Source organism: Adelges cooleyi, unplaced genomic scaffold (assembly GCF_023614345.1).
Source record: "Adelges cooleyi isolate 19-005CV unplaced genomic scaffold, UGA_ACOO_1.1 ACOO_flye_CR_arks_rails_tigmint_CR_PRNA_9, whole genome shotgun sequence".
Lineage (NCBI taxonomy): Eukaryota > Metazoa > Arthropoda > Insecta > Hemiptera > Adelgidae > Adelges > Adelges cooleyi.
Window position 1 is genome coordinate 9,806,985 of NW_026096579.1, and position 12,204 is coordinate 9,819,188.

The 12,204-nt window shown below is 34.9% G+C and overlaps 1 protein-coding gene across 1 annotated transcript in view; it reads left to right on the forward strand.

The window, feature by feature from the left end:
- The first annotated feature begins 773 nt into the window (after positions 1-773).
- Positions 774-12,204, forward strand: part of LOC126846379 (uncharacterized) — a 57,897-nt gene continuing 46,466 nt past the window's right edge. The window contains exon 1 of the mRNA XM_050585736.1: positions 774-1,503. Within this exon, the coding sequence (XP_050441693.1) occupies positions 1,152-1,503 (352 nt within the window). The 5' untranslated portion in view covers positions 774-1,151. The remainder of the gene's footprint in view (positions 1,504-12,204) is intronic.

Genomic DNA, 12,204 nt, shown 5'->3' on the forward strand with positions numbered 1-12,204 from the left:
ACCATTATATCTCAATGTGATAAAATCCCTTTCATACAATAGCTTCGATGCGAATTTATAGATGGTAGGAAATTCACAATCGATAAAAACATTGTGAATACAAAGGTAGATCTAGATGCACCTTAGAAGTTTACTACGGTCAAAGTGTAATTTTTCCATTTTTTTTTTTTTTTGGTTTTCCTCAATATAATAAAAATTTAACAACAGATTTTTGAAAAAAATCGTTATGCTATGGTTTCACTCTTGATCTACCTTTGGTCTAATTTTCAAATCTTAAAACTATACCTAAAATACATCATTGTAAAAACAATACCAAAAATCCAGTTGAGCTGTGTAAAATCCGTCATTGAGAAAATGACCTGATAATATTATGAGGGATGCAAGTTGAAACAATGTTGCGCTGTTAAGTTTTTTTATTTTGTTTATAAACATAAAGCAGTTAATATTATTATTACAAATAGTCAGTTAGAAAATAGGTATTTTTGTGAAATATGAAAACTAGATAAAAGTAGGCCGTATTGATGCCACTCAATAGACTATACTTGAGATTATTTGAAAATGGGAAAGGGAAATTATTTTTAGTGTACTATCGAATTATATTATCTAGGTAGCGTAGGGCCGATTTTTAATTAATCGCGCCCCGTCTCGCGGACCACTGCGCGGCGCGCGACGGCCGTCGATCGTGGCTCCATCTGTGGGCCGCAGGCCGCGGACGCCGGGTCACATGGTCTGTGACCGACAAATTGAATACCGTCTGGCGGCGGTCCCGCGGTGATCGGTCGCGTTCGCCACTCTCCCGGCCAGTCGCCAACCGCACGTCGCGCCGTTTATTAGCCGAAGACGGATAAATAAGTGTGGGTACATCGCGCCTTCTCGATTCGGTATTTACCGCGGACGTCCGAAGAAGAAAAAGAGGAAGAAGAGTAATTTACTAACGCGTTTTTTTTTTTTTTTTATTAACTCGATTTGGTTTTTTTAAGCGCTTCAATTGTTTTCGCGAGCCATGCCGGCGGTCCCGGACTCGCCGCGATAGCCGGTCCGGACACGACATGCGGTCACCGTGCGAGGCGGGTACCGGCGTCCGGCGCGACGGACCCTGACGCCGCGGTACCCCGGGACCGGTACCATTGCTACGGAAATGGCCTGAAGTCATGGTGAAACGGTCGTGCGCGTACTACTGCAGTAGCTTGAGCGGCGGCAATCGGAGCGTCGCGGTCGTACTGGTGTTGTCGTACCTGTTGTGCGGTGTCGCGTTGGCTTCGTCGCTCGGACGCCGGTCGTCCCTGTTGGCCGAACAACAACGGTACAACGGTTTTCGGGACGCGGAAGAAGTGGTGGCGGCGGCGGCGGCGGCGGCAGCCAGCAGGGCCGAGAGGTCTGCGGGCAACTTGTCGCACATTGCGGGCACCGCGAGAAAAATTAAAATGTTCATCAAGAACAGATACCTTCAGCTGTACCCGGACGGCACGGTGAACAGCACGGCCGAGGATACCAGCGATTACGGTAAGAGCCCCCCCATTCCACCCACACCCCCTAATTGGCTTGGTACACTTACCCGAAAAGAAGGACAATTTTTTAGCAAATTTGAGCAGTCTACCTAGTTTTCTTACATTTATAATTTACACCCAAGCGACATTATTTATTTTTAAAAATACTAAAATTAGTACCGATGCTAATGCCCAAACACCTTCCTTTTTTTTTTCTTATAGGTTTAACGAAAGTATAGTTCTTAAAAACTTAATATTTAATTTAAAAAGGCAATTTTTGGGCAAAATACTAATTCAAAGGTTCAACTATGACGTGTTTTTATTAGCTCAGTGACCCGGACTCTATTTTGGTAGTTAATTTATTTAATATATTCTCTATTATTGGCTTAATAATACTATTATTTTTTAAATAATGGAACTTCAGGAAAGTTCTTTCGTCGACCTTTTTTTGATATTATTAACCAAACATTAAACATTTATAATTTAATTCTGAAACCTTTTTACTTTTTTAAGTGCTTGTATTTAAAGTAAAGTTAAAGTTTTAAAAAAAACGACGACAAACCTAGTTAAAGGTCTCCTCGTTTTAACGGTACCAACCTTTTTTTTTCTATGACCATTTCGCTTTGACCTACACGCTTTGCCATAAACAGGTTTTTATGATTATTTTTAAAGGGTATGAAGTCCTCTTAAGAAAACTGATAGAATAGCAAAAGCTATACAAACAAACGACCAATCATTTTTTAATTTAAAATTTAAAAAAAAAGTACGATACATTTTTGTTTATTTTATTTTGGATACTACTTATTTAGTCTGTAAATAATTAATCGATTAAAAGTGAATTAAAGTAAAGAAAATAATTACCAGCTGGGGGGTTGTTTCTGTATTGTTAACCCCCTTCCCTTAAATTTTAAATTCAGTCAGTGCAAACAGAGATTTCAGAAAAAACACAAGTTCAAGTACTCAATATAAAATATATAAATTTAAAATTTGTAATTCGACCAGAGAATATTCGTTAAAAATATAAATTGAGCTAAAATAAAAAAAATTAAAATATCTTCTAATGTAATTATCAATTTGGTTTTGTTCCATGAACATAATTGCGATAAGCTATAAGATTTCTTTTTTTAATATTGGGTTTTTACATAAATTGTAGATTGTAAGATCTGTCGTGTTTCAAAATCTGAACTCCCAATTTGCTATAGGTGTACGGGACCTATAGAAAATTTATAGATTTTTGAATTTAACTGGTGCAAATAAAACAATTTCGTGTGGCAACGTTTAATGTGAAAAACGTCTATTGGCCATGGACACATACAAATTGATTGTACTTTAATAAATTCTAATTTATGGCGTTTATTATATCAATTAAATAATTTCACGTCCGGGCACATCTTACATTAGCCCCGATTAAATTTAATAATACAATAAATAATAATGATTCAATTTTAATATTCTACTCCGTTCATTTAAAAGTTATCTCATAAAAATGTCAAAAACAAAATTTAAATTTGCGCCAATTACAGATTTTCGACAATTCCATTTTAAAATGTACTTGTGATTTCAACTTGTTGTGTATACATATATTATTTATCTTTAAGAAAAATACATTAATAACTGGTATGCGCCTACGTAACGATTAGTTGGTATATTTTGCGAATGCTGCACAATGTGTACTAGGTACAAGTGCACTTGTAATTACTTTGCACAACGTAAAAAGTGTGTCGCGTTGCACAAATAAAAAATAATTCCATAAACCCACCTGTAATAATTGCACTACCTGTATTGCACTCACTTTGGCGGGAGTTTTGTACGTCGGATGCTTTTTTATTTAATTGTCGCTCAAATAAAACAGTTAAAATGTCTTTGTTCTCCAATCAATGAAACGTTTGTGCGGTCAACAACGGGTTAAATGCGATTTTGGCGCCACTAAATTTCGCTCAAGACATTTATTAGCTCCTATATAGCTGGGAAGGTATTTTTTTTTTTATAATGATGGGTTTTTTTTTTTAAAGACAAGAACAGTTTCTTTCTGTGGACCGATTTACTCGTGTAGCATCTCTATCGATCCGTAATCGCACTTTGTCGGGTCAAAAAAGAAGTTTGAACTTTTTTGGTTTTTTTAATAACGTTTTACGCGAAATTGTAAGACTTAAGAGGCCTATCGGGTACGCCAGATTTGTTGCTTCTACCCAATCTTATGTGATTTATACTGTACTTGCTTCGGACTGTGCTGGTTTAGGCGGATTTTCATTTGGACTGTTCAGTAGGGAGATTAAGTAAGGAAATCCCTTGTTTTTGTGGACTGCAGTTTTCCGAATTTGTAAAAGTCTAAAAATGATTTTCTCCACTTTATTAAAAAACATTTATGTATGTATTTTCACTCTTTAAAGGCTACTCTTGGAAAACAAAATAAACAGCAAATTATCACAATTTGTTCTCTCTGCTAATGTACTATATGTAATTATCGTGGTTTTTATGTAATATATAACTATGTTATTAAATGTACTATAAGGTAGGCCTATTACACGAATTCGGGCTCAAATAGTGTTGGTCAAGTCGATCGGCGGACGCGCGTGTGAACCGTGTTCTACCTGGGTGTTTTTTTATTTAGAATATTTTATTGAGAACGATTAGTACGGAGGTGTATTGAGAAAAAGAGATAGTCGGTGGAAGACGGGTAATAATTATTGGTCGAATAATAATATAATAGCCGCGGTCAAGCGAGGTGCAAATGTTATAAATTAAGTTACAATGCAGGCGGTTCTTCGGTATAGACATAATGCTATAGTTTTAATCGCCGTTTATCTATCCGTCCAATAGTAGTAGTAGTAATAATAATAATAATGATAATAAATAGGTAGGTAGTACCGCGACCACCTTAAGACATCTTAATGGAACGATTATTCTTCGTTTTGTATCTAAGCCCGCAAGGAGTCTGTATCGATATTATCGGATCTGACGACTTCCGAACATAATAATATAATACAACCGAAAATGATTATGTTAGCCGATAACGTTTCATATGGAAATTTAGAGTGCGTTTAATGCGACTCTGCCGGTGCACTCTATTGAAAAATTCGCTCGTTATTAGAGTATATTACACGGTATTGGTTTGATAGAACTAATTATTGATTCGGTCACTAACGGTGCAATTTGAATATTTTAAAAATATTGTTTAGTAGCTATAATTAGATATCCGACGAAACACTGAATAGATTAAATCACAATGGTCGCCGATAAAAAATTACACGAGCTCAGTGCAGCCACAAAAGGCGTCAACGGACCAACATATTTTTTTAGTTGTAAAAATCATCATCAGGCGCCGTTTTGACATTTCCAAATGTTGATCAAATATAATTTGCTAAACATTTTTTCATTGAGTAGGTAAACGTGTTATTTTCGGGAATATTTCAATGACCATGGTCTACTATACCAATATCAACACCTTTGAATGTATAAATAATTCTTTCTTCCAGAGCAGGAACTTTATCAGTAATTGGTATAATAAATTTCTTACAAACTTTGTGTTCACAGGGTGTACTTGCTTAAGCAAATCGATAATCCTTGGAGAACAGCTGATAAGAGATGATAAGCACCATTTACTTCTGAGCGTTTCACTTTTCTTAACGTTCCTATTTCCGACACACAAATATTTTTCTTTAATTTCAAATATCAAAACATTATAATTAGTTGAATTTAATTATTATTACAACTAACGACATAATACCTATCTGAAGATCTACGAAACGCGTATTTTTCGAAGCGACCAAATGGATTTCGTAATAGTTTATTATAAAGGTCAATGTGTTTGGAAATGAACATTGAGTCACATTTTGTCACAATTCAATAATATAATAGACATGAGTCGATACTCTACATTAATTTCGATAAATACATTATAATACGATTTAAATACTAAACTCGTGTTGCTCTACCAAAAGGAATACAAGGTCCTCGTCAGCTGTACCAATTAATTGACGCCAAATAATAACTGTGTTGAGCAGTATTCGTTGTAAATTAACTCTTAAGTTACACCAATCAGTAATATTTATTCAACTCGTTGAGCAGACTTTGAGACGAAAATAAAAACATACAACTATTCTGACAAAAATAAATCTACTGGAAAATTTGCTTAGTAAAGGTGTGCGATTTCGTGATATCGGCTGATCCGACTTGTGTCCTGTAATCTTGGAACTCTCAAGTCATAATATTATTTGTGTAAACGAATCAATCCTATTCTGAATGCGAATACTATATGTCTAAAGTTCGTGAACTATAAAGGAGGGAATACGACACTATTTCAGCAGCATAACAATTATGTTTAATTTGAATAATTTTTCAATTAACTTGAAATTTTAGTTTATATCCACGTATGTCTTGCGCATTCTTGTTTTTTAATGATTTTTTCAACGTGGACCTCATCTTCGCATACGCTTGGCACAAATTCAGCAAAACTAAAGCGTTCGTTTCTTTGGCATTTTTCGCCACTTGATTTTCTTTTTCTTGTTCGCCGGTTTCGGATTCGAGCCGTTCACCGAGGTAGCCGTTACTTTTGCTATAACCGTATCGATAAACGTGTCCGATTTATAGTCTTTGGAAATCGGATTATAACTGTTTGACAAACGCTTTTTGCCAGGGCTCGCAAGTTCTTCTTTGGCGGAAGGGTCCGAAGGATCGGTGGGTTTGTGGGGCCGACTCGAAATCACTCTACTATTAGGTTTTCTACTATTCGGATGTCTTTTCTTTGCTAACATTTCTGGACGAGTGTCCGTCTTTGGCGCCTGCCTCGTACCTAGTTGGTGGATCCTCTCCGCTGGAAACTCTAAGTCATGGCACACCGATTCTTCAATCTTAGGTAATGTCGACGGTATTACTTTGGTTTTTGTTTCGGATCTATGAGTTTAAAAAAAAAAAAATGTTAAACGATTTTTATTACCACACTCGATAAATCCGGAGGGGGTCGCAATATTAAGAAGTAAGCAAGCTACAGTGTGACCAAAACGACGAAATTACATTATGGTACAAAACATAATATGACATCAGTTATAATATAATCATAGCTACGAATTTATCTATTGATATGTATAGTTGATAAGGACGGAAGGAAGGATTATACTGTACGGTGTTTTTTTTCTTTTAAACTATATTTACAATCTGTATACAGGGAACACATTAAACAAATTGGATACAATACATTTTTACAAAACATGATAGAAGAAAGAGTCCAACGACCCCACTTCAGTACCAAGTTATAAAAAAAAAAAAGTATTTATTTGTATTTTAAAGTGGTCACACACCTTGATTACTTCGTTGCTGAGTACAGGGCGTTATGTTATGATGGTATGGCTCTATATATTTTACTCTATGGCTAAAACATTACAATATAACTGAATATGTGTATTTATTTTTTACTTGTCCACTGATAGCGCTTTAAAACTTTTTGTTAAATCTGTACTGCCAACCGAGTGCCAAATACCGATCGGGTTTTTACGATTCGTCCAAGATTGTTTGGATCTGGTTGATAAAAAAAAAAAAAAATTCTAATTGATAAAACAATACTTGTATAGGTAAATTAAGCGGCACGATCGTTTAATACATATTATTACTTCAATTGGTTTCCAACCGTTTTCTTTTCGGTGCCCAACATTGACTCTCGATTAGCACGATGGACTCGTTTGATGTTCTTTATCATCCGAACATTGTTAACATTCGGTTTGGTCGGTACGGGCGGATGTATTTGTTCAAAGGCCCTTTCTTTCGGTTCGGGTTTGGAATCTTTGCACTCGAGAGTACCGTCGAGTCCCGGGTCTGTTGTGTCGATACAATTACTCGATTTGAACGCTTCTGTAACGTCGGTAATTAAATTGTACTTTAAATTGTTGTAAAAGTGCACGCAACACTCTTTGATGGGATTTTGCAAAGCGTTAACGTAATTGACTTTCGGCTGTAGCTTGTCGATTTTATCTATGATTTTCTTATCGAAGGAATTGACAATTGCCGTCATGTCCACTTCGAGTTTGTACTTCTTAGTGTTCTTCAACCGTTTCAGCTCCACCGGGACGGGCACCGTCTTCGTGACGTTTTCCGCCGTCTTCAGCTTGGCCATCAACACTATTGGCGCGCCAGCTTTGGATAACACGGCTTTTGGCTTTCTCTCCAAAGACTTTTGCATCATCGTAAAACCAGATTTCGATAACGCCACGAAAATAAATAAGAAAAACATCCCAAACAAAATCGCTATGTCGCTATTGAAACGGTCACATCCGTCCGACAGCTGTTAATACTAGCAAATTAAAATTAACAATTTCCTTTTTTTTTTACTTTCCGGTGCTGATAATTTTGTTTGAACTTATCTACGACGAAATATGCACAATAGCAACAATTTTAAAATGCCTTGCAAAATCAAACACCTTTCCATAAATATTTTTGGATGTGAAATGTGATAATATTCGGCGATGAGCCAGTACGTGGTCAAGTTAGCACCGACCTAGAAAATATGAAAAAAGCCTAGGAAATGTTCGTCATAATTGTTGGCCCACATGATAAGTTTTTGTTGACCGATTTACTCGAATTGCTACTCGAATATAGATCCGAAATCGTACGCGATTGGTACTTTTGTTGATCATAAGTCGAAAAAGCCAATTCCTTCATCGCCAAAATAGGACATTTTCTTAATATTTTAGGCACACGTTTTCTTGGGTTTAGATTTCAAGTTCAAATTGAAATTTTGGTATTATGTGAGTACTTAACATAATAAAATGGAAAATTCTACCATTTTTTAAAAAATATTTATTGTATAGACCAGAGAATTATTTTTCAATGAGAATCTTTGACACCGGACCCCACTTTAATGCATTTTACTTTGCCACTACTTTTGATTATTCACTCTGCTGGCGCTTATATTGTGCTTGGTTTGGACTGTGCTTGATTTTTTTTTTCATTGTTTGTCTCCAATTATAATTTTTATCACCGACCGTAATGGTGTCCTCTCTTATGAAAAAATAACGGTTTTCGATAACGATTCGGATTGAAACCATGGTGCACGCGTTCGTTGTTTGTTTGATGTACGATATAGTTGTTATTATTGGCACGGTAGTCAATTAGATAATAATAATAATTTAATGGTGAATAAGAGCCGTATCGATTTAAAAATTTTATACGGTTTACAACAGTACAGATTTACTTTCTTTCAATGTAACTCAATTCTAAACGTGCACGTTTGTGTAATAGCGGCGGCTGCAAGTGTACAATATTCCAAATATGGAACCAAGGTCAATCAATTCGCATACGCTTTATATCATCTCTCGGGCCGTACACATTTGGGATTGTCGAATAATTTTCGTACGTAGTGAACCGGCTTGTATAATATTTTCATTGTCTTTGAAGAGAATTCTCGACATTCAGAGATCATATCAGCTTGAATGAACGACCGTCGGCGATAAATCAATCGGATGGCAAAGGGTTAGTTAGGTCGACCGCATGACAGACTGGCCACGATAATGACAATACGGCGCTTTGAACGGAAATTATTATTTTCCCGTTGAAATACCACGTTTGTTGTAATATATTTTGGAAATTTTAAAAATTAGTTACCCATAAAATAGTCCCTAAGTGCTATTGTTTTTATTTGTTCACATCTTTGTCGCCTAAAACTGTGAACAATTCGACGTGTGAATATCGTTTTTGCATATTATTATTTTCAATTGAATTTATTAGTTATCCGTTTGTGTGTTCGGCGCTTCCAAAAAATAATATTACTATATAGTAGGCCGCAGGTTATAGTTGGTAACTTGTAAAAATTACCATAGAGTTTACACATCTTTGGGTGTGTATTCCGTCTTGAATTTGAGCATACAATATTTACAAAAAAAAAAACATGCATTCTCTTGATTCCTTTTTTTTATGGTTTATTGTTCAACAAAAAAAAAATGTGTTGCCGTCTGGTTGTAGAATTTTAAAATCCGTCGTAGATAAACGACAGATAATAAAATAATACTGACAAGTTATCAGGTCTGAGAACCCACTCGAAAAAAATGCTTATTTTTTCGTGCCTGAAAGTTAACAAGCGATTTACAATTTTAAATACTTTGTACATTAATTACATTACGGATGGATTGTTTATAATTTTGTAATTGTACCTATGGAACGTCAATGTGGGTCGAGGACTTGGGTAAACCCAATGGTATTGGAATAGGATTTACAACACAACACGTTTTAGTTACCAGATAGAAGTTTTTTGTTAAAAAAAAAAAATGTCATACATCTAAACCTAACCTAACGTGCAAAAGACGACAAAGGATTGTAAAGTTTAAAACACTTTCTATTGGAACCGCGTTAAGCTTTCAATGGCTTCAAGATTCGACGACCAATTTTTTTGTTAATACAAGCTAAGCCAGACAGATAACATGAGTAATTATGTTGGCGTGTATTATTAACGATTAGAACGATTGACATTCGCTTAATGAACGGTTCCTATTTTTTTTTTATAAGATTATTTAAAACACTGTCACTGTATAGTATTCTGATTAATATTTATCTCCGATTTCGAGCAATCAACATTACCGAAAATATGTTAGCTGAATAATTATAGTACAATAATATGTTATTTATGATGTTAAATAAACATAATGTTAAATGTGTAACGTTCAGAAGCCGTTTATTTGTCTTGAACTTATTCTTCGACTACTATATTGTATACTATATTGAAAAAAAATATATTTATATATATATATATATATATATATATAATATAACCAGTTTACCGAGTAGGTAGGCACTAGCAGACACTGAAAAAATGTTTTTCACATCCACAATCAACAGTTACAAAACTCCACGGTTTATATTATACAACCGATCGATAGGATGAAACCTTTCGATAGTAGGGGGTACAAAATCCAGATTGCTACACGATCTAGGAACAATATTAATAACTGTATGTTTTTGTGGAAAAAAAACAAAAGTGACTTTTTTATTAAAACTGTAATTTTTTTCTAAACCTATCGCGTAGTGTATTTGAAATTTAACTCGTTTGATAAAGTAATTGAATGAAAAAAAAAAAATATATATATATGTAATTATCATATTTTACAATAATAATTACAGTTATTACACACCATCGGTAGGTTGGCCAATTTAATATTAAACACGTGTTGCTGACATATTGTGTATATAACGCTTTGAAATATTTTATGAATTAAAGTGATGGTGGTAAAAAAAAAAAAAAAATGAAGTGTCTGCTAACTTACAGACACAAAAGTGTGTTGAACTCTTGTAATGCATTGGTCCGATTTCTACGATAAAATACAAGTTCGAAAAAATGCTTGAACAGCTATAATACTACAATGTAGCTGCTGTTGGAATGGTTATCGCATACAAGTCGTTGGGACACATCGTTATATCCTCAAATCCGAACGATAAATAATATTGTAGTTTTTCTAGTCACCAAAAACAATTCTCGGTCTCCAGCGTGATGTGCGGTTAAAAATAAAGCATAATCCTTTTTTCTCCTTACCGACCTGTCCAATTGCACAAGTTTTAGATTATTTAGAGGTATTTCGTTTCTTTAAATATTGAAAACAACATAGGCAGCCAGGAGGGCCTACTGGGCTGGGGAAACCTAGACATTGACAAAGGTCAACGCGCAATTTTCCCCCTTTTTTTTTTCCTTAATAATTATAACATTTAACTACAGATTTTTGAGTCTAATTTCCAGGCCTTAAACACTAATACTACACCAAAATAAGAGGAATGAAGAAAAAGTTTCAACCCCTACTGAGGGAAAAGGGTTTTTCCAAATTTTTTTTTTTGTGTTCAACTTTTCGATACAAATAAGATGCTGTAAGTGATATAAACAAATTTGTTTACTGGGCGTGGTTAGATGAGGTTGTGATTATAACGCAAGGGAATCCTCCGACATAGGGTAAGTGTTTATGGTATTTGTTTTTTTTTTTGTTTATCAACGTTTATCGATAGTACTATTTACGTCCAACGAATATTCCATACAATGTTGTGTAAATAATTAAATTTAAATTCCCGTCTAAATCTAGACTTGTTCGATAATAATGTACACAATATTATTATATGTTATGGCAACGTATTGCAATAGTATGCATGCTTTCACATAGAGTATATACGTGACATGGCATGACATTGAAAGTTGTTGTAATATTTTACACTAACTCGCGCACATATCGTTTTATATTGTGTTTCCTAGTCTAACCGGAATTGGTGAGATAAATCTAAAGTTTTGACATCTGTTCGAGTCGCAAACAATACGGCCGTGTCATGCTCCTTAATCGGTAGTACAGTCTCCTAATGGTGTCCTATAGGTGTTGGCTGCTGTTCGGAGGAGACGTATCAGAGAGACTTTTTAAGGGCTAAATATAAAAAAAACAAACGTATATGTACGATCGTATGGGTGCCGTTAGCGTGATTTAAATATCTACTTATCGTTGTACTAATAATAATATGTGAGTGAGTATAAAAATAGGCGTTTGCGTTCTAAGTCGCACGACTGCCATAATTTAACCGGTTGTGTAGGTATAAATAAAAACATAATAGAAAATTATTTACTAATAATCGTGTCACTCCGTTTGTTGTTATGATATTATGTATATTATTTTTAAACGTGATGGTAAACACATTGCAGGGGATAGATATAGTATAGTTTGAATATGACGCAAACAGAAGGACTATATTATGCAGTCTGTCTAGTTAA